This window comes from Paralichthys olivaceus, chromosome 14 (assembly GCF_024713975.1).
Source record: "Paralichthys olivaceus isolate ysfri-2021 chromosome 14, ASM2471397v2, whole genome shotgun sequence".
NCBI lineage: Eukaryota > Metazoa > Chordata > Actinopteri > Pleuronectiformes > Paralichthyidae > Paralichthys > Paralichthys olivaceus.
The window spans coordinates 21245104-21267798 of NC_091106.1; the positions used below are offsets into that span (position 1 = coordinate 21245104).

Sequence of the window (22695 nt, forward strand, 5' to 3'; positions counted from 1 at the left end):
ACCATACTGTCATACAATGAACTCACACGCACCATAATGAAGGGTCATTCATAAAGCCGTTGTACCACCGTGGATAATGTAAACATATTATTAATTAGCTCCGCCTTTGAAGTCTTATCTGGGTGGAAAGCCTTCACCATTAGGAGCCTTTTTCTCTCCCACACTCCAAATCCCACAAATCCTTGGTGGCACGGAGACGCTGGTCTTCCTCTGATGGCCAGCAGAACCAATGCTATTCTGATTATTCAGCTGGCCGTTCACTAATCTGGTTATGCGGCGACAGATATGGGTTAATTCTCTCAGATCATTTTAGAGAGAGAAATGAACAAAATGTCACTGTGATTTCATTAAATTCATCAAAGGCTCAAGATCAAAAGGCTACGAAATATGTTCAAAATCCAAGTGTGTGTTACTATTGTACAAGACAATAACATTAACGCATGACTAATAGGACCAATTTCCTTAATTACATGACTCGAAGTTTAAGTTTGATTGAGCTTAATTTGACTTTTTAAAAGCTTTAATATCTTTACACAAAATTTGTTGACATTTTAGAGGATAAGGATTATTAAAGAGAAGAGACTTTTAAAGATACAATCTGCTTCTCTTAACTGTTTTTAAGACGTTTTACAGGCTTCGAGTTCACCTGATACTACTGCACAGTGCACACACATCCAAACTTCAGGCCCTTGAGTTAACCTTTCATGTCTTCCCTGTTTTGATTGTGTACTTTCTTGTGGTATATTCCTCTGAACAACAGATGTAATATGCACATTTTGTCGCGATGTTTAATCTTCTCAGTAAGAGATGGTTACATAAAGTCAAAACTTTACTTAACCTTTGGAAGAGAAACATGAATGAACCAAAGCCAGTTAACCCAGTTTTTAAGACACAGTGAAGGCCGGCTCACTGCAACGTGATTGCCTGAGTGGCCAACCAACCCCCTCTGTTGGTGGTTTTGTTCAACTGCAAGTAAAGGAAATACAGTGAAGGGAGTCCTAACTTAAAACAAATTTGTCATTTGAGTTTGAGGAAAACAATTACTAAGTGATGGTTGGAGGAGAATAACGCCTTTGGCTAGAACATGTGAAAACCTGCAGCAGGTTTTGCAGGGATGCATGAATGCAATATCTACTTTTTATATTTCTATACTGTGGAAATCAATCATTTCAATCCTGCAGATATCTGTGTGTTGTTGCTCATGACGTATTATTTTATTTTATATTATAAGTTTGTACTGTCAGTAAGCCATAAACAAAACAGTGGTATTAGACCAACACAAGGAAGTTTGCTGCAGTCTGTAAGCACCTGGACAATTCTTTCTATTGTTGTCGTTTAACCTGTGACCGCGAGCCTGGAGCCTGCCGAGGTGCTACAAGGGCCAAAACAGATGAAAGGGACCGGAGGCCATCTCTAACAGCGACTCCTAACCTTTGTACCAGTGTGTATGTGCGTGTGTGTGAGAGTTATGCGCGCCCCTATGGCAGTCGAAGAGAATACAGGGAGACGGTAGCGGGAGCCTGAGGGACGGACACTTGACATTTCCGGCTCATCTTTAAAAGAGGGCCTTAACCTTTCCCCGCAGCTTCTCCAGACACGTTTTAGGCTACCTCAACAATGCCTGCGTGCCGCTTAAACAATAGAAAGAAAAAAGTAGACGAGAAAAAAAAATATATAAAAAGTCATGAAGTCATCAGCAATTATACAACAATCTCAATCACTATGCAGGGATGTACAGAGGAAACAGCTTTGTTGGAGCCCATCCTGATCATTTTGTCGCTTTACCTTAATAAATATTAGTGACTAATCTAACACAATGTGGATATTCTGACCTAAAAGACCTGAGGGATACAAGTTGATACATTTCTCTCCATTTACCTTACACATACACACTGGACTAAACTTGTTTCTCTTGCTTTTGCCACAGTTTTTGTGTACGTGTCATTAAAATGGTGTGTGTGTGTGTGTGTGTGTGTTTACAGAGTTTCAGTGTGGACTGGTGTTCCTCCAGGCCTTCCCTTTCTGCTTTTACAAGTGACGGTTGAAAGTAGCTGTCTAATTTGAGCGCCCTAATTACCTGGGATTAGAGACCAGGTGCTATTAAAGCAATTAGACACACAGCACACTTCAGCGCCGCAGACGCTAGACCCCAGCCAGCATCACACACACTCACTCACACACACAGCTTGTGGTAAAAAAACATACTTTAAGGCTTTCTCTCTCTCATACACAACAACCCACCTATCTCAGTGCAGGACTCTGAGCCAACAGGAAACACACAAGACAAACAAATAAATATAACTGCACCTCAAATAGAAAAAAACACACACTAACACACTGAGTTTTCTAAAATATGAGCGTCAATGGGAGTAAATATTGTTCTCTTCATTCCTGACAAACCAGTTTTTAGACGCACTGTGACGTTCGCACTGACGGCAGCACGTGACTCACTGTGACCTCACGTTCATCACAAGTCAAACTGATGTAATTTTACTCAATCGGAGTCCCGGCCTGTTCCATTATGCTCTGTCCTGATAAACGCATCTACGCTCTATGAGCTTTTCATATGCATCACATATTTAACAAATACCATATCTTCTGCTACAGGAACTGGCTGCATTTCCTTAAGACACAAACACGGGAGTGAAATTCTCACGAAGAGAAGAATTGCAGCCTGACTTATCAAATAGTTTCCTGTCTTGCCTCGAGGAAAGTGTGCACATATATGTATTGTGTGTGTGTGTCTTTTATCTGTCAGTGTGAATGTCACTGGGTGTGTGTGTGTGTGTGTGTGTGTGTGTGTGTGTGTGTGTGACACAGCCATGTAGCTAGCTCAGCTCGAGGGTAGGATTAGCGACGAGCATTGCCTCGGCCCACAAACATTCCATATTAAAAATGAAAAGGCAACCTTCATTACTATCGGTGGCACATAACCTCCCCTCTTCCTCTTCCTCTGCTACTATTATACACAGCCCTAACAGCCTGGGCAAAAAAATACAAGCCACTGACAAGAGATTCCATTATTCAAGATGCCTCCGTGTCAACAACATACATCCGACAGGGCAAAGAAAGGAAAAAAATGGAAGAAGGGAAAAGGATGTGAAAAAGAAAGAAGGGGGGTTAAGCTCACTACAATGCCTGAATGACAAGATAGGAGGAAGAAACCTGGAAATGGAAGCATACAGGTTCTTGTTGGTGCTGGTGTCAGGAGGATTTTTGGTGTCAGCATTATGATTTTGGAATAGCAGTATGTGATACGGATGGAATCGTGGGTAAAATGGATGAACTGTGATATGGAAAATTAAATAAACTGCCTCAGGTTAATCCAAGGTCTTTAGTACACTAACAATCCTGCTGGAAACTGTTGGTTTTAGACTTTGGTAATATGCCAATATCAACTGTTCTGTCTGAGGAAGTCGTTGAATACTTTGAGTAGGTTAGCAAACATCTATTATTTACAGTGAGTTTAAGGCTATAGAAACTGTCAATTCTACTTCACCAGGATCACACGTGACTAGGACAGGTATAAAGTAATGTTTTAGGTAAGATTAAAACTTTCTACAATGGTTTCACACTAATGGGAGAAAATATTTACCAGAAAACATGCATTAGAATATTAATGTTTATTTATGATTTTGAGAAAAACTGTGTTTCGAAGCAAAAAGCAAATTAATGTAAAATGATGTAATTTAGTTGATTGTAGGGATTGTAGGGATGTTAGTTAGCAGGATTACGCAAAAACTGGAAGAAGCTACTATATTTTGGGGCAGACCCAGAAATTTTCTTTCACTTTCTTTAACATTCAAAATGGGCTTTTTCAGCATTTTCGTTGATTTCACAAAGAATACTGCATGGATCTTGTTTAGTGGAATAATATAGTGCAGATCCACAGAAAAATCAAGGTCTAGTGAATTTAAATGTGGTTTCAAAAGGGGACTGTTGGGCCTTGGCATAGATAATCAATGTTCAGATTGGGGTCAGCAAATGAAGAGTACTCCTGAATTTGAATCCCTGGGAATCTTGAGCAGTGTGGACATTTGTAGACTGAGGAGTAAGACGTTGAGAGACAGTCCTTCACGTGATCACCCTGTTGTACCAGATGAGTATGGACAACAGAAAACAAAGCCACATGGCACAACAGAGGCCATTAAAACCATCCTTTTCAGAGTCATGAAAAAGATACAAGTCAAAAGCTTTAAGTGGCAGCTTTGTCTCTCACTTGAGGGCGTAACGCTTCACTGGAAACTTAACTGGCCTCAACCCAATGACATAAACCCACGACTCTGTGGAGAGAAAAGAGCTTCCATGTCTTTCCAATCTCCCTTTCATGGCTTCAAAGCAGTGTCACAGAGTGTCAGATTTGAGGAGGTGTTGAATCTCGTACTCTTTAAAACTTGTAATCCGCTCAAGGAGCCTACGGCAAAAAAAAAAAAAAAAAAAAAGAAAGGAAAAGAAAAAACTCCCCCCCCACACACACACACACACACACACACAGCAAATCACATAAATACACAGACTCACTTCAGATGTCTACCTACAGACTAAATGCAAAGATACTGTATATGCATCACTCAAGCTCTAATGTACTGATACTGAACAGCAGGCGCAGACATACTGAATGGAAAGCATACACTACAGGCACTACTAATCTAAGAATAATATATTGGGATTATTTTTGACAGATTGTTATATGAGTTGTGATTTTAGGGGGAATAACAATTTTTGTGTTTCATTTACAACAGAAAAACATAAGATGATGCTCAAAGATGTGGTCTGTCATTTTAGGCAGTTATTTTATGACACTGATGTTTTTTTCAAGTGTTCATGTTTCTGGTTTAATGGCTTATTTGATGCAATATAAACGGGTTGAAACGTCATGATGACGGCTGAGACTGAGAATGATAACCTGGCTCCACACCACACTCAGTACTATGCAGACTCTGGCTCCTTATGATATAATTGGCACAAGACGGCAGCGTTTGCATCTGGGATATTTCTGATTCCTTTCTGGATAGTGAGAGTAAGAGATGACGCATCATCCATCTTCAAATACAGTTTATAGTAACACCACAATTCTTCATTTACAATGGTGTGTTGTAACAAATACGTGCAGCTCCTGCTATTTGGATAATGTGCTGTTTTCATGAAATATTTAGCCCAAGAATAAACATGGTATAGAAACGCAGAGAAACCTTCAACTCCTATTCAAGATGTCGAGCAATGACACACTTGAAAAACAATAAAACCTGTTCATATTTAAGAGGATAAAGGTTAGTGCACTTAAGTGGCCTGTCCATCCTGCTCCTGAAAATCCTCTCATCTGATTGGCTGGCCTCCAACTACCAACACGCTCAATTATTTAATTGCACCTTCAATCAAAACAAGCAATTTCTTTAATCTGTGTCTAACGTCTTCACATTAGAAAATAACGGGGTGGGAAAAAAGCAGGATGATCACCTTGCGTCATCTTACCCGTGAAATTGCGCTTTGGATTTTCAAACGTTGCCTGCATGAGAGCAGAGGGGAGGGAGCAAAGTCCAATCAAAAGTTCAATTATGTAAATGGAGACGTGGAGTGGATGGAACAATAGGGAAGGTGGGGATGTGGGGTGAGGGTGAGGGTGGGGGCAAAAGGCTGGATCAGGAGAGGGGGAGCGAATGTAGCGTGAAAAATAATACACATTAACATACAAAGGAAATATCACATTACTGTTGTAATCACACTGAGAAGGGGGCTACAACCAAAGCTGTGGCAGAAAGTGTGTGTGCATGTATGTGTGACTGCGCATGAAGCCACAGTTTAGTTAAGTCAGGCTTTGTTTTATGTGTTTGAGCAGGTGGAGCGAGAGCGATAACCCTTTACACCTGAGAGCTCGCAGCGAGGTTGAATATATGACAACAGAACCTGCTTCTGTTGAGCAAGGCATTCAGCTGCTACGACTCCTCATTCAAATGTACTTTTTTAACCGTGGCTTAATATAATCTCTCAAAAAGTAGGAAAATATGTAAATACATTCATAATGATAGCGATGGTGATGGGGGTTGCTAGTGATTCGCTCGGAAGTAGATATGCTTCCCATCTAGCAACGAACCTGCAGGCCAAGACAGAGGGGCCTTTCAGCAGTTGGCTACCGAGATGTAAAATGCAAAAATTGGGAAAAGCGGTTTCCTTTTCCAGGACCATTTTGCTTCCAAGGCCCATTCTGCTCCAAAGGCATAACCATGCAAAACAGCTGAAAAAAGCAGAACGAGAGAAGGACAGACAAGGCTTGAAATTGAAGTAAAAACGATTCACTGAAAAATAAGAAAAAAAACATCATGAAATAACACAGTTTGGAGGAGGCAGCAGACAAAGGAGCGATTGTGCCAGCTTGCACTGTGCCCATCCGCCCGCTTGCTTGCCTAACGTGTAACACTGGGGCATAATGCGGTGTAAGCGCTGGCTTTAGCTTGTCATGGAAACGGCAGCAGCATTACCCACACTCACGCCTCTGCAAATTAGCTGTGGCTGAGAGGGGGGAAAAAAAAACGACATGCAGGGTGGGTAGGTTTGGGATTGAGGGTGTGTATCTAAGTGTGTGCGGTGAGTATGGCATGTGGTGGGGGTCGTTGGTACGCGAGCTGGGATTCGGTAAGGAACAAAACAAGAAAAATGTCCAATATCCATCTCCGTTTCATGCTGATACATGTTTATTAGATACGTCAGTTGATAAATAACAAGAGACTGCTGTACACAAATGATTTAGATCATTATAAACACAGCAACTCATCAGAGACAAGTATGTTTCAACTGCAAGATGTTCTATTGAGCATCGCTCTATTGAGGATCGTGGTGCCAATTCTTCAAAAAGAAAGAGATGGGACAAAAAGCAGCCACATTATGAACTAGGATGGTATTAGAAGAGTGTATATGTCTTGTGGACAAGCTTTTCTACATATTCATCCACACCTCCTGGTTTCAGGGATGATACAGCTGATATATCTCTCGCTCAGGAGCAGCTACAGTATGTGTAGGCATGTGTTTCTGATATTGTCATTTACTGTTGATCTGATCATACAAAAAGCCTGTTAGCATTGTTATATTAAGTAGTATTATACACTTTTTTTGTGTGGTGAGACCTATAATAGAGCTACTGACATGAGCAAAATTTAAAATTAGAAAAACACTCAGTATAACGGACAACTTCGCCAAAGTCAAACAGTGCCTCAAATGCAATCAAGGTGCACCAAATCACAACTCCTCAGAGGCAGTCTCTTACACATGCCTGATTTTTTTCACCAGGATTCATGAACTGTTTGTCCCATTAATCCACAAAGTTTCAGGAAATCTGCTCCATACTTTTTGCGTAATCCTCCTGATAAACAAACCAATTGGCTGATTCCTTGGCAGAGTTTATTATATGTAAAACATGAAATCTTCTAAAATTGTCAGTCTACTATACTAGTAAATCTGTTGAATGTTGTGATGTAAAATTTACTTTGAAATTATGAAATGCAACTTTAACATATAAGCTTTAAAGAATTCAGATTTTAAAGAACCCCAAAAGAGAACCTAACCCATCCTTTCACTTTTCCTCCACCTCCTCATCTTCCTCTGATGAATAAATAAGCTTTGGGAGAAGGAAGCAAAGGAGCAAGAGAAAGGAGGGGTGGCTCTAAATCTATACCGTATTAATCTCCTTTAACTGTCATCTTCAACAAACAAATTAGTGGTGCAATGGATTCAGAGATCAGCTGTGCTGATAACGCCACTATTTATCAATTAATCTAAGCCTGGGCAGGGAAAACTCATTAAAGAGGCCACATTAGGAATTATGTTCTGCAGGTAAAGAGGCTGACGGTGTGTGTGTGTGTGTGTGTGTGTGTGTGTGTGTGTGTGTATCTTGACACAGCAGTTGCTCACCCCCCCCACTACAGACTGCCATTGTCCAGTGCAGCGTGGGCTCCAAAGTGATGAGAGGGGTGATAGCACAGCCAATTAAAATGAACATAATTACAAAGTCACCCCTTTGACTCCTGATCAGAATACACATGCATCAACACACGTATAGAAGGAGGGTGTGGTGAGGGAAAATCCTACACTGGAGCAGAGAAGATGAGGGAAAAGTATGACAACGGCTTCCAGAAAGAGTGGGAGGAAGAAACGATAAAGAGTAGAATACAAGGGGAAAATCGTGTGAGGCAACCGTTTATGGTGTTTGATGGGAAAACAAGGACCCAAGTGCTCAGATATGTGATGGCTTGACCACTTTAGAAAGCTGTCAGTCATGCTGAAACTCTAAAACGATCTACATCCAGATGTAACTCCATATCAACACACCTGAAAATGTGTATCACAAGACCAATCTGATGTGCAGGCCGTGTAAACAGGAAGCAATTGGTTGCTTAGTTCATTACATCAAGTCATTTCTGTATTTTGGCATAGGACGTTAACGCTAACGTCAGTACCCAATTGTCCCACAGGAATTCAGTCATGATCATATGAGGTAAGTTGACCTGTCGATGATGCTAGATGAAAATTAACATTTTGCCAAAGACAACAAGATTAATTCCCCTTAAATGTCAGTTACATAGTAATGATTACTATTTTTGCCGCGGACTAACAGGATCACCACCCAATGTCTCATCTCATATGTTGGTGATTTTCCAACATCAGCGAGTAACTGGTCAACACTGGTGTATTAAAACAAAGGATGTTACCTGTGTGAAAACATTTTTAGCATGTCACCTCTGAGTGAGTGTGTATGTTCTGACTGCAGCAAGATCAAATCTTTTGAAGACGACTGAGCACCGAAAATAAAAGCTGAGGGAATGATCCCACTCAGTGATCAACGAGCTAAACACTGAAAATGCCACTTAGTATCTCCTATAGCGCATGAGGGCACACACCTGCATACCATAACGGTCCAAAAGAGAGGGGGGCTGCTGGAGGGCTTTATGAAGAGGCAATTAAAGCCTTATCATTTCCACACTCACTATCCTTTCCTCAAACACAGACACAAGAGTGCACACACACACTTTAACACACACACACAACGTGAAAGACAAATCACTCAAACTAATTCATAAGGCACTTCTAAGGTCCTTTTTAAATTATGGAGAACGGTTGGTTTAATTCAATTAAAATTGTTGCAGGGGCCACTTAAGGATGACGGGAGGAAGGTATGGCATGAAAAATGAGTGTGGTTTTAAGGAATGTGCGGGGGGTCTTAGACCCTCTGGGGGTCCAAGGAGTTTTTCAAGTGCACAGGGACTTCTATCTCCTCACTTGAAGTCCCCTTAAAACTCACCCCAAAAACCCTGGATCCTTGTGAGTCTAAGCCCACACACACCTGGAGGACCGGGGCAGATTAAGACCAGATTAAGATAAAGTTACCCCTTCTTCGGCCGCTATGTCATTCAAACCCCTGGCCTCTATGGCCACTGGATAGACACACTAGACAAAAAGGTTTGGTTCATTCTCATATACACACACACATACACACAGGCACGCACACACAAAGGACTTTCTGGTCATCCTCATAAGCCCTATTAGTCTGCTATAGAGCCTCTCATAGCAGACATCAATCATGGAGGGATTAGTCAATTCCCTCTCTAAATGAGTGGCAAGGGAAACTTCCCTTCAACTCCAAAGCAGGTCTCTCTCTTCAGAGATTACACAGCGATTTGTTTTCATTTTGCTCCATCTTCATCGTTTTCTGTTTGACTTGCTTTTCATTTCTCTCTCTCCTGCTCCGCGTCTCCTCCGTTCTCTCCTGCTCGCAGCTTGTGAGGTAATCCTCGGCAGATAAAACTAAGGAGGACTTACCAAAGGCAGATTACAAGCTGCGCTTTGCGGAAGGCCCTTTTACACCAGCCGGAGCGGGTATTGAGGAGAGTGAGCTCTTCGCAGTGCTTAACTTGTGAACTCGACATGTACCCAACAGAGGAAGAGGTGGAAAAATGATAGCCGCATTACAGTAACTGGATCAAAATATATCCCTCACAACACACACAAGATTGCATATTAGTACGCTCAACACACACGGGCCTGTCCTCTCCTGGCAACAGTAGATAAAATTGAATTTGGATAAATCACTGAACACATATTAACACTGAACTTTTTATTTGTTCATTAAAAATCACTGAACATATCAATGTCTGCGTTCTCATGTCAAAATTCTTGTATTAGAAAACTTCTGAAAAGAGTCTTGAAAACATGGTTTAACTTTTAATCTGCACTGGTTTCCAGAGTTAGCCCAGAGTTAACCCTAACCCTTGTTAAACTTTCTTTTTCTACACACAGGTAGACCTACATTACACAACTCATCCAATTACTAATACAACTTCAGTTGATATGTTCACTAGTCAGAAATGTCTTATACCTTTCTAGCTAACTTGATGACAGCGATGCCCTGCAGCATGAAACAACAACAGGAAGCCAAATGATCTGACCCAAACTCCACAAGAGTAGAAACTGGGACTCCCCTCTCCCACAAGATCCAATGACAGACCACTCAGAGACTGCAAATAGGAGTTGGGGAGTTGGGGAGGGGTCCACGCTGGGAAAAGGAAGACATTGAAAGGTACTGACTTCGTCTCACTCCTCTCGAGGATTATTCTCCTAATGTTACACAGCTTATGGAAAGGCCGATGTGGCCAAGGGGAGCCATTTGGGCTTCAATACCTCAGAAATACCTTCAGAAATAGGCTAATTTGACAGTTTACCTGCTAATAAATAATAATTTTAAATTCAGAAATCTTTAAAAAAATTTACTTTAACTCAATAATGTACACAATGTATACAAACACTAAAATTACAGGCTTTTTAGGGCTATTTACATACAGCTTACTTTTTATTATTACCCAGAGCGGAGCCTCAGTAGATGCTGTTCCGAGGTCCCAGCTCAAGACTTAAGGTGATCGGACATTTGCAGTTTATTATTCTTACTGTATTATTGTATTTTAATATTTTTACCTTACCTTTTGTTTAGCAAGAAAATATTCTGTTTTTGTCCTCTTCACTAAACTATGAGTCGTAAAAAACCTTTTTATAAATTAGATCAGTTCATTCTGCAATATCTGGTATAAAGTTGACGATTCATTTTTCCTATTTAACAACATCATCTTAAGCCTCAGTTTCTCCGAGTCCTACATCTAAAAGTCTTTGTGTAAAGGTATGTCAAACTTATCACAGGAGATGAAATAACTTTGTACTGGATGAAACGATAACAAGACGAGAGACCTTGGAGCGAGCATAGATCATGAGACAAAAGGTGACTGTCCTTGTCTCTTGGGCTCCCCTCTGTCCTCTAAAAACATCCCTCAGTCGTTACGGCAACCTCGGTAACTCTTCACAGTGTGGATGTGGTCCTCTCCTGCCGTGTACCCCGGTGAAAGCTAATTAAGAAATATCGCAGCCTTCTGCGAACTCAATTAAATAATGTTAATTTATTCTAATTTCAATTTGGAGGTAGTCTGAACTGAAGGGGAGGCTGTGAAAACAAAGTCTGGGAGAGGAAGGAGAGCTGTGGCCTCTGCCTCCCCCCGGCACAGGAGCTCTCACAACCTCCAAAACTCTATTTAATTTGAACCCTTTGATTAACATAAGTAATCACAAAGCCCTTCAACTGAAGGGGAGAAAGAAAACATATCTCTGGTGTTGGTTTACTTTTTCAGCTCTGGAAAGAATCAGTTTGTGTGCGAATAATGGTTCTGACTGTAATTTACACCTTTTTTATACTTCAGAGCTGAAACCAACATATATAATAATATGCAACTCAAAAATATAACTTGTTAATCTATATTTAATGAAGAAAACAATAGTTTTTTAAAGCTGAAGTCGTCTTACTCTTTCCAAGATTCTTTGTGTAAATATTAAAATAACACAGAACTTCTTTCAATCAAACTTTAGTCCACAGACGTATTTCAGCTTCCAACTTTTCTTTTTATGCAAATACGGCGACTAATTCATGAAGCGGAAACTTGATGAAAATCCAAAGATCAGAGCATCTAAGTGTAGAGTGGTCTGACTATGAAACAGAGATGGAGATGAAACAAAGGGAGGAGGGGGACGAAATCAGCCCGAGGGAAAAGAGATGGACTGAATCAGACCAGACAGAGCTCACAACCCGCCCAACAGGAACTCTTTCTGTTCATTTAAATTAATCCCACAGACGTTCCCATCCTTCCAGCTCCTTCACAGACGCTAAACTTAAACGCCTTAGAGGATCTATATATCCAAGACAGGACGGACAAACACATGGGAGACGTGGAGCATCTAATGAGGGACTAAAGTGCCACTTTCACCAACTTGGAGACAAATCTAAAGATGATAACAAACTAACAAAAGCTATTTAAAGGCAAATGTGAACACCAAATGGTGATAACTGAAGAAGCGAAAGTAAACCGGGTACGCTATGGTATTACATACCACTAAATGATTCAGCTGCCAAAACCCCTTGCAACACACAAACAGAGCACACACACAAATGTGATATTTTGAGTGTGTATAGAGGAAAAACAAGATGCTCATTCATAGCTTGAGTCCTCATTTAAGGAAGATACCGGGTCGACACTGGGACAGACTGTCACCTCATATTGTCATAGAAAAACACAATGCAACACAAGCATCTGCAGCTTTTTCAAGGACCCAGTCTGGTGAATATCATGGATAAAACTGTGAAATCAACACATGCTGCAGGTTATACGTCTGCAATTTCCGTCTTGTCCTCTCCATAAATTGCGAAGGCTCAACATGTGAATCTGCTCCGCTGGCAAAAACCCAGAACTTCTAGCTCTTGTTAAAGCTTAATGTAAATCCGATCCATATGTGTAATACCTGCATATAGAGTAAGTGGGCATGCACCGTATGTCCGTTACATGTCCTGATTTTCCACGAGCTGCCACTGAAGAAGGCGTTTTTAATGCAATGACAAGGGGGATAAAATTACATCTAGGATAATCTTTAATGCTAAATCTGAAATGCACATGTGACGAGGACACAGCTTTATAAAATCCAAAATATGACACTCAACAGATACATAAAAAAGTAAGATTCTCTACAAATAATACTCCAGCTGTAGTGAAAGGTGCTTTTGTACTAATTTGATTCTATTTTATACTTTCACTACCTTCTGCAAGTTTTCCTATGCACAGGATCAATTAAGTACATCTTATCTTAAATATCCAGATACATAAATGAGAGATTGATTGATTGATTGATTGATACAGTATATCCATTTTATTCACATTCTGACATTTAACCTAAAACTCTGTGTGTGTGTTTTTATATTGTTCCTACAAATGCCAACATGAACAGTTGGAGAATACAAACCTTGGCACCTTTTATATGAGAGAAGTAGAGTTTGGCTGTGTTTTAGGGGAAGGTTATAACCAAGCACATGTTCACTAAAATGAGCCTCAGGCAGAGCAGAAGCTATAAGAACAGATACATACATGCATGCATGCATGCATGGGGACACGAGCACACATCGATACTCTGCACACGTTCATAGTGTGATGATGTGTTGGTTCTCGTCTTGGCCTCTCATAGTGGGAATGTCTCCTCTTAATCCTCTCTGACTTCATACATTCAAAGGTCATCTCGCAGCCTACACATGGCTGAGGCGGGTGTGTGTGTGTGTGTGTGTGTGTGTGTGTGTGTGTGTGTGTATCGTAGTGTCTTGTGTGAATAAGAGAGAGAAACCTATTCACACTAGCAGTATATGTCAACAAACCCTGTAGGCCCATCCTTGTTTACTGTGAACATCCTATCTCTCTTTCTACTATTCCCTGGCCATCTTCCTTCTCTTCCCCCCAGTCCTCTCCTCCTCCACCCTTCACTATCTTCCACCTATTCTCCTTCACCACCCCCCAACCCCCTTCAATCCTCACCCACAATTCAGTCTTTGCATCCCTCCCTCCTCCACCCCGAGCTCCAGAGGCAGGGGCATCTCTTGGCGAAGTGTGGCCCACCACAGGCCACTGGCTTTGGGTAATTAAAGTGGTTTAGGCCCCCTCACCCACGGTCACAGGCAACTGCAGCTGGGTGATAAAGGCACTGTGCCATAATTACATGGACGGCCAGCATCACCGCCCAGCTACACTAAAACAGTCAGCCAGCCCGTCGCATAGGGAGGAGGGAGCTGTGTGTGTCTGTGTGTGTATAAGTAACTGTACAGAGGGAGTTTGCATATGAGGGTGTGTGCGTGGGTGTGTGCACAGGGGGGTCAACACCTCCCTCTGATCGCTCTGCTGTAGTTAAGCCCCCTGTGTTTAAGCCCCACATAGGCTCATTGGGCCCCTACACACACACACACACACACACACACACACACACACACACACACACACACACACACACACACACACACACACACACACACACACACACACACCTTTCCCCACACCCCCAGCCAATCATTCCCCACCAGTGGTCTGACTCCAGCAGTGAGTGTGTGTGACCATCAGCCATTTAATTAGACCCAGACATGATTGAACTAATTTAAATAAATAAATAAACATACGAAAACACCCCAATAAACAAATACCTATATTCAAATGAGGAGCTGGGGAGTTTCATGAGCATAAAGAATGGGCCAGGAGATGGGATTGTGCAGGCGGAAAAAAAGCTAATGTAAGGACCACTGGACGTGGACTCACAAGTGTAAATACACACACAAGTGCACACAAACTTACACACACACACACACACACACACAAGCATATACACACAAACTGCTTCAAGTCACTCACTTATAATAACACACGTCGCAATGAATGAGCCAGAATTAAGAACAGCATTTTTTCAGAAAGCTGCAGAATTCCAATATTTTAGATTTCAGTTAGATGTTAATGTTCGTGTTCCTTTCTAATGTAAATTGATACAATCACTGTATTTTGAAAACTAAGTGAAACTCTTGTCATTGTTATTAGGGAAGCAAAGCCCCCTGGACCCATCAATCACTAAGAAGCAACATCTTTATAGCTTTGTTTTTGTCCATAATTTAAGTATATTAAATTCCAGCCATTATTCCACTTTCAATGCCAAAACGATGTCCTCTATGTCTGATTTTGTTAGCAACAAACGTGTCCACAGCATTGAGCATAAATGTTGGTCAGCGTCCAAAAACCGCATCAGTTGGTTGCTCATATTTGTACTTCAGTTTCCAGTTCTACGCAAACAAAGTTTTTGTACAGCTGACTGTGTTTACACACTCAACATTTTAACATTTGTGTTTTAAAGGGAGGTTGTTGTTTTCTTTGCTTGTTTAGGGAAAAAAACGTTAAAAAGATCAAGTCTTTTAACATCACAACCCAGAACGCTTTAAGCACCGCACTAAACGGCATTTTAATGTAAACACTTATTGCATTTGTAGTTTTGTTGTCCCAGGTACTTTGTGCCAATTGAGGGGATGATTCAGAGTTTATTTAACTCAATGAAGCCTGTTTACCTTGGGGGACGAGGAGGCCAGCTCTCTCCCTATCACTGCTGCCACTGGGCTGGGCCCGACAGCCAGCGTTCTCTCTCTGTCTGGACCAGAGCAGGGTGGGTTGGGAGTTGGTGGACTGGGGCCAAGCCCAGAGCTGGGACCCGGGGGCAGGGGAGCCTTCCTCTTCTGGCTTCTGCCCATATCGGGGGAGGAGCCGCCAGCAGGGGCCCGCGAAGGGCTCGATGCTCTTGGCTCGTAGAATGGGTTGGATCTGAGAGTGGAGGGAAGGGAGAGGTGACAATAGAAAAAAAGAGGAAGAGATGTCATATTAGAAAATGTTTTTTTTCTTTGAAACTAAAGATAGAGAACAGATATAAGTGTGTGAAATTAAAATAAGACTAAAATTACCCTTTTCCTCAAAGAAAGATCAACAATGTTTGCTAACAACTGACCAAACCATAACTGTCAACACAGCAAAAGTTGAGAAAAGTAGACAATTTAGTGTTTTCTATTATATTCTTAAGTTAAAGCTGTTGTACAAATTTAAAGAAAACAAGATACATAAGACAAAAGTTTCAATCACTATGAGCACGGGAGCAAAACAATTAAGTGAGATGAGAAAAGTACTCTGTTGACTGACTCATGTCTCTGAACAACTGCCCGCTTAACGAGGTGAGCTATTGGGCACCAACCAACTGACCATTGTTTAATTAATCAGGAAATTGCTAAATGGAAACAACAGTTTAGTGGAATACAATGAACAGCACACACACAAAGTGGTAGGGTAATAGAAGCTGCAGGTGCACTGAGGTCAGGTCAGCGTGACCTCATATCCTCACTGCCCAAGGTGGACTACTGACAGACAGGCAGGGGCGCGAAGGCACACGCACACACTGAGCCACACTATAGGAACTCTTACACACATACCAGAGTGTTATCAATATACAGGCATGCTTGTGGCACTGAAAGCAGGGGCATGGCCTTGAGACATTCACTCAACATGCAACAAGCAATCCTAAACAAACAAGAGAATTGGATGGAGAGGATGGAGCGGTGGAGGGGTTGAGAGCGAGAGTGAGAAAGAAAAAAAACTGATTGACTAGGTATCTGTCTGAAAGAGAAGGTTAGAGCTACTCAGTGTCTATCTGACCGCAGAGCGATAGAGAGGGTAGGGAGGAAAAAAAGGAGGGAAGCGAAGAAAAGAAAGGCAGGCAGGCCTTTGGAGGAGCTTTAACAGACCAGCACCGGCTAAAAGACATGTGAAAGGGCTGCAGTCAAAACACGGTGTTGCCCTCTTGAACTTTCTATTCTGCAGATAACTGCTCCTGATGTATGAGACAGAGCAAAAGAAACATGCCAGTCAATAACCTGTCTGTCTTTAGACAGCTGAGAGGACTAAAACATACAGCTATCTGTGTGACAGCTTCACTCAACAACAGCCAAAACCTGAAAGTTTATATTTACAATTCAGGCAAAGCCAGTCGTCTGCAAAGGTCACACACAGACAGACACACACAGATAGAAACACACAGACACACAGAGTGAAAGATTCGGCAGAGAGGAGCACGACAAAATGATCCTCACAGTATGAAACTAAGTTCAACTCTTAATCACTGATTAAATGTTATGATGAAAACTCTGAGGTTGTAACAGGTCTCCTGCTCTTTGACTGCACAGTTTATTAACATATAAATCCACACTCTCACGTGGGCTCACAATCACATTTTCCGGGCATTTTACTCGGGGGCTGGCTGTCCAGTGCAACTCACTTGTACATAAGCATTCTCGCATATAGCCCTAATGGAAAATTTCAGGAAAACGCCCGGCTTTCAGTGCACGGCTGAAAGTGGCTTGAGCAAATCTGCAGAGTGACAAGCAATGCAGAACAGGAAAAAGGAAATTGAGGAATAAGGAGGAAGAAATTAAGATGAGAAAAACAGAAAAAAGGAAGCAAATGAAATAAAAATGAAAAGAGTCTGAGGAGGAAGTTGAGGAGGGAAAGTATGGGCCAACAAGTTGATTGGAGGGAAGAAAGGAATGATAGAGGAGGGAAAAGAGGGAGACAAGCTTCAAGAATGCAGTGAAACAACAGGGCCCTTGTTCCTGTTGAATGAGCTGCTTCGTCACTCTGCCTCGATGGGGGGGCTACAAGTACTTCTCCATAAGGAGGGGTCTGAGAGGACTTGGCCTGCTGACAGTAATCGAACCAGGCAGGCTGGATCCTTAAAGACTGTTTCTAGAGCTACTAGAAACCATGTCAGACAACTATTTTTCTCAGTGGTGTGCATGTGGACTCAAATTCAAGATATACACAAAGAAAGCTGCTTCAGTTTCATTATATTACATTAAATGCAAATATAACTAATGCACATTAAAATGGAAAAACACATACAAAAAATGTTTTTTCTAAAACTCAGCATTTCATCATCTGGCTTGATCAAATACATACGTGTCTGTGATCAATTGTATGAATGCATCTGTGTCACTTGACTGGAAAGAACAAAGATGAAGAAACTTAGAATTAAGAAAATAAGGTCTTACTCATCAAGCTCCTCTTCCTCATTGTGAGAGGTGTCTGCATACAGGTACTTGTTCATGTCAACAGGCCGTACACCTTTCCTCTGTCTGGGCTTTGGGGGTTCTGGGTCTGGCTGGGGGTCTATGTCTTGGTCTTGGTCCTGGTCCTCGAAGGGGTTCCCTGGGGGACTTTGTGTCTCTGGTTCATCTGGTTCACTGAACGGATTTGAGGATTCGTGGTCATAATAGGAATCATCGTCGACGTGCTTCTGTATGACCGGCTGGGCATGAGGCTCTGTTTGATGGAGAAGAGAGAACAATGACTGCAGGCAAAACACATATTGTACACGAATAAAACATGGTCACAATGATTCAATAATATCTTTTCTGATAACTTGTAAGAGCGCCTGGTTAGAGAGCCGACTAAAAATGATGGACTTACCTGCTTCTCTGGCTTCTCACAGCGTTTTTTATTTCCCCCTTTTTACACCCCTTTCCATTTGTGTGTTTGTCAGCAGGATTATGCAAAAACCACTGAATGTATTTCCATATACATTGATGGAAGGATGGGACATGGGCCAAGAAAAGACCGTTAAATTTTAAGCCATATCAGTACATAGAGGCATATATTTTTCTTTAACATTGTGAAATAGGACTTTTTTGTGGATTCCTTCAACAAAAAAAATACACTGGTCTTTTCATTTATATTGTTTGCTCTGTATATATTGTGTGTGCACTTTGTCAGGTTTGCATATTGTTTATTTTGCTTTTATTATCCAGTGAAGCATATTTAGGAAATTAATATCTATGAGTGTGTGCAATTTAGAGCACTTTGATTACATTTAAGGGGACTGTTTGTCCTCGAGGATGGATGCACTGTTTCAAAAGAACTTCAGCCCCAATTCCACCCATGGATTTCCCCTGGATTGTTTTATTTTGCTAAAATCACTAGTTTTATTATAGTTAGACAAAAGAATTAGTATAATTCTGCTTAATTTCAAAATGCATGTAACATGTATTTTGCATGATCAGATTCACAGGAATTGAAAATATCAGATAATACCCAGAGCTGCTACTGAAGAAAAAATATCAGTCATATCATTTCCAAAACCAAAAGGTAAACCTATGTAAAGTTTCACTTTTATAATATTAGGATGTATCACAAGAAATGTGGATGGATATTCCCACAAGGAAAACTTAAAAACAAACACCCCAGCAGCAGCTTCATGAGTGCTGAAGCATATCACTGAAAAAACAAACAATCCACATTAATGCTGCTGGCTACTCAAGTGGTCAGACAAAAATATTGGTTTAGCTATCTGAAAGCACTGGAGCCCACCTGCTACAGTTACACATGATTACACACATTCCCAGTATGTGTATGTCAAAATATTTCAATATTGTTTACTCCACTAATTCCTAAAATAAACAAAAACGTATTGTTTAACAGATTTAAAATAAAATCAAAGTCTGGAGCCAGTCACAATGAAATCAGACTGAAAGTATTTTTGTCACATGAGTTAAACATACCCTCCTCATCAGGATCTCCAAACGGGTTAAGATGGTTTGGATGAAGGTCGTCCTCGGGGTCCTCAAAGGGATTTGTGCTCATGGCAGGAGGAGTTTCCTGATCCTCGTCTTCCAGGAAGTTCAGCTTGTTGATCAGCTCTGTTTGCACAGATTCCAAAGTCATACAAGTGAACAATAAAAATAAAGAAGAATGGCAACTACAGTCAACAACAATACCAAAATCCCAGAGTGAAATGAATAAATTCAACGCAAACCCAAAATACACCACAATCTGCACTTTGGAGTGAACCAGGAGCATAAACACTTGCATGTAATTCCCTCTTGCTAACTTTCCTGTGCTCCTCTGCAACCTCAGCCAACTTCAACACATAGAGTAGCACAGTAGCATTCTGGGAAGACTTGTGTGGCGTGGTGGGTTACTGTGGGAGACGGTGAAGGCAGCACATGGAGTTGCTATAGAGATCCTGGCTGGAGAGGCGAAGACCACTTTATCTTCATCCTCACTGTAGCTCAGTCTCATGCTGCCAGGGTCACAAGGCTTTACACAAAGATATAGAGACCAGTGGGGAAAAAAGTAGCCAGCTATGGGGTCCCGGGGGTCTCTTTGCCTTTACTGGTACATTCTGTAACTTTTTACTCCATTACACCAGCCCAATCCAATTAAGCACTGGATTATTTAAAGTAACGCAGCTTTTGTCTTGGTGACAAGATTTATTTTTGTTGCGTCAGTTGAGTTCATTTGGATGCATTTTACCTGGTTTGGTTCACTACCAATTGCAGTAAAAGAATGTTCACACCATCAAAAACACAAAGAATAGGAACCAAAAGGATGAACACCAACTCAAGTGTCCACATCACCTTGTACAAAACATCACGACATGAACCAAAATAAACTGCAACACCACATGACCACAACACAATCACAATATAAATGTTTTAGAGGCTTGGAGATTGGGGATTTACTTGGGCCAAGGAGAAACAAAAAGAAATGGAGAAGGAACGATTAAGAAAAATGAATATATGGGAATATGAATATATATAAACGGGTAGAGATGACACAAAGGTCACAAGACGATGAAAGAGTCAGAAAAACGGGAGGGGGAAAGAAAGATGAAGAAAGACCTTGGGAGGAAGCGGCAGGCTTAGCGGTTGCTTTGCGTGCTCGCTTAAGGAAACCAGCATCATCATCATCATCATCCCCATGTAAGCAGCTGAGGGCATTCAACTGGTTTACTATCTCTGTAAACGACAGGGCCATACAGGAAGGGAGGAAGGAAGAATAGCAGTGAGACAAAATAACACACCCCATCGAGAACACACAAACACAAACACACACACACACAGCTCATACAGTTTGTATACTTAAGTGTGGACCATAGATTATGCTTGTATTGGGTTGTCACTTATTATTTGAACAGCAATGACCTGTTTGATACACAATCTATTAGTGCATCAGACCGTCTGAAGTAGTTTACGTTGAGATCCAGCAGAGGGCGCTCACTATCAGCTTGGCCTCTTGACCTATGAGTAAAGTTGGTCAGTCAGGTAATGTTGCTTTGCTACGAAAATGGAGGACGCTAGCTAGCAAAGCCGTTCTGAGCAGACCTTCAGGAGACATGTTGCTTGACGAGCAGTGTTCGTGGAAATGCTTTGTATTTTACAAGGCAGAGAACTAAATAACCAACAGAGACGAGGCTGATTCAATTTAATGTCTTGTCAAATTCATTTGTTTTTGAAAAAAGTGACATCCCTACCGCAGTATTACACTTCCAATGAGGAACTAGCTAGATAACTAGCTTAAAAAATACATGTAATGATGATATGATTGATGGTTTGTTTGCAACTACAAACACAAACCCTGATATTTGTACCATATTTGCCTGACCAATTTTATACCATGCACAAAAAACAGGTAAAGGCTTTAATAATAAAGTTTTGATTTCTCTAAGCTTTCACAGCTTAAGTCGCCTACTAGTAACCTTGGCATGTTGGACTAAAGAACACCGAACAATCACTCACACAATATCATACAAACATACTCTACCATACATACTCAAATGCACAAACAAAATATATTTTCGTGGAGAACACATCCTTCTTAGCTGTAAAACATTCTCTCTTTTATTATTTACATATTTCACGTAGAAGGTAAAAAGAGAATACATGATTTGCAGGGTGTGTGTTATTGCTGGGGAGGCTCCCTGGCTTGTTGGGAAGGTACATCCAAGGGTGGAATATGATTGGAGGTAGTTTTGGCAGCTTGGCCAGTCTTTTGATTCAGAGACACACTAGTGAATCGCTGTAGGCACTCAATGCATATACATACAAATGAGACAAAGAGCAGGGACGTGAAGAGAGCGGAGAAAAAAGCATGAAGCTTAACATGAAGAGATGGCGCTTTGAAAAGTTGGATTAAGCAAAGCAGGAAGCAGCGGGGCCCATACATTAAACTGTAGAATGAATCCTCAACATATATGTATGTATGCAAGGTGGCAAGCCACCATCAGTCCGCCACACCACCGACACAGGCAGAAGGATAAAGACAGGAACAAGGGGTGATGAAGAAAATACAATCTATGCAACAGAAGACAACATTGAATTCTCACTCCTCACATGCTCACACTCATGGAAGCATAAAGTTAGAATGAAACAATATCAAGAGAGAAGCAAAGTTGATGCCTCATGTGAAGCATGGGTCATGTTTGATTATTCAGGAGGGTGGGAGATGTTGTCCCCCAAAGTGAAGTTGTCAGTGTGGGAAAACCAATGGGATTCTTTCAGCATTGTAGTTGTCTAAAAAGATTTTATAGCTCGCTCAGCAGCTATCAGACAAAGAGCTGGTAAAAGCAGCATTAACTGAGCTGACACACAAAGATCATGTTTACTGAATACACAGACATACACACATTAAAAAGCAGTGACATGGGTGAATTTGATCAGCTTCAGCTGGTTTATCTCTGATCTTCCAAAACAATACGTAGGCAGCTGCATTAAAGAAACAAAAAGTGCTTTGTGTCACTTTTTACCTGTGATCTTCGCAGCCTTCTCCTCCTGGTTAACCCTGTTCTCCTCATCCTCCTCGTTCTCCTCCTCAAAGTCATCCAAGTTGCCAATATCTGCCTGTTTCATGCTCATCAGGCTGGCCAGGCTCTGCATGTCCTCATCACTGGACAGATTTACAGAATAAACAATCCAATATGTGCAATTATGTTTCATTTCCTTTTATTACATATCAG

At 41.2% G+C, this 22695-nt stretch overlaps 1 protein-coding gene across 10 annotated transcripts in view; it reads right to left on the minus strand.

Annotated features, from left to right (window-relative positions):
- ehbp1 (EH domain binding protein 1) overlaps window positions 1-22695 on the minus strand; it is a 123878-nt gene that overhangs the window by 66613 nt on the left and 34570 nt on the right. For 6 of the 10 annotated variants that reach the window (XM_069538440.1, XM_069538439.1, XM_069538438.1 and 3 more), the window contains exons 7-11: window positions 22486-22625; window positions 20582-20698; window positions 19460-19597; window positions 17954-18224; window positions 15434-15683 (exon numbers count right to left, since the gene is read on the minus strand). In XM_069538440.1, coding sequence (XP_069394541.1) covers window positions 15434-15683; window positions 17954-18224; window positions 19460-19597; window positions 20582-20698; window positions 22486-22625 — 916 coding nt within the window. The remainder of the gene's footprint in view (window positions 1-15433; window positions 15684-17953; window positions 18225-19459; window positions 19598-20581; window positions 20699-22485; window positions 22626-22695) is intronic. The other 4 variants (XM_069538444.1, XM_069538443.1, XM_069538441.1 and 1 more) reach the window with 1 other exon arrangement.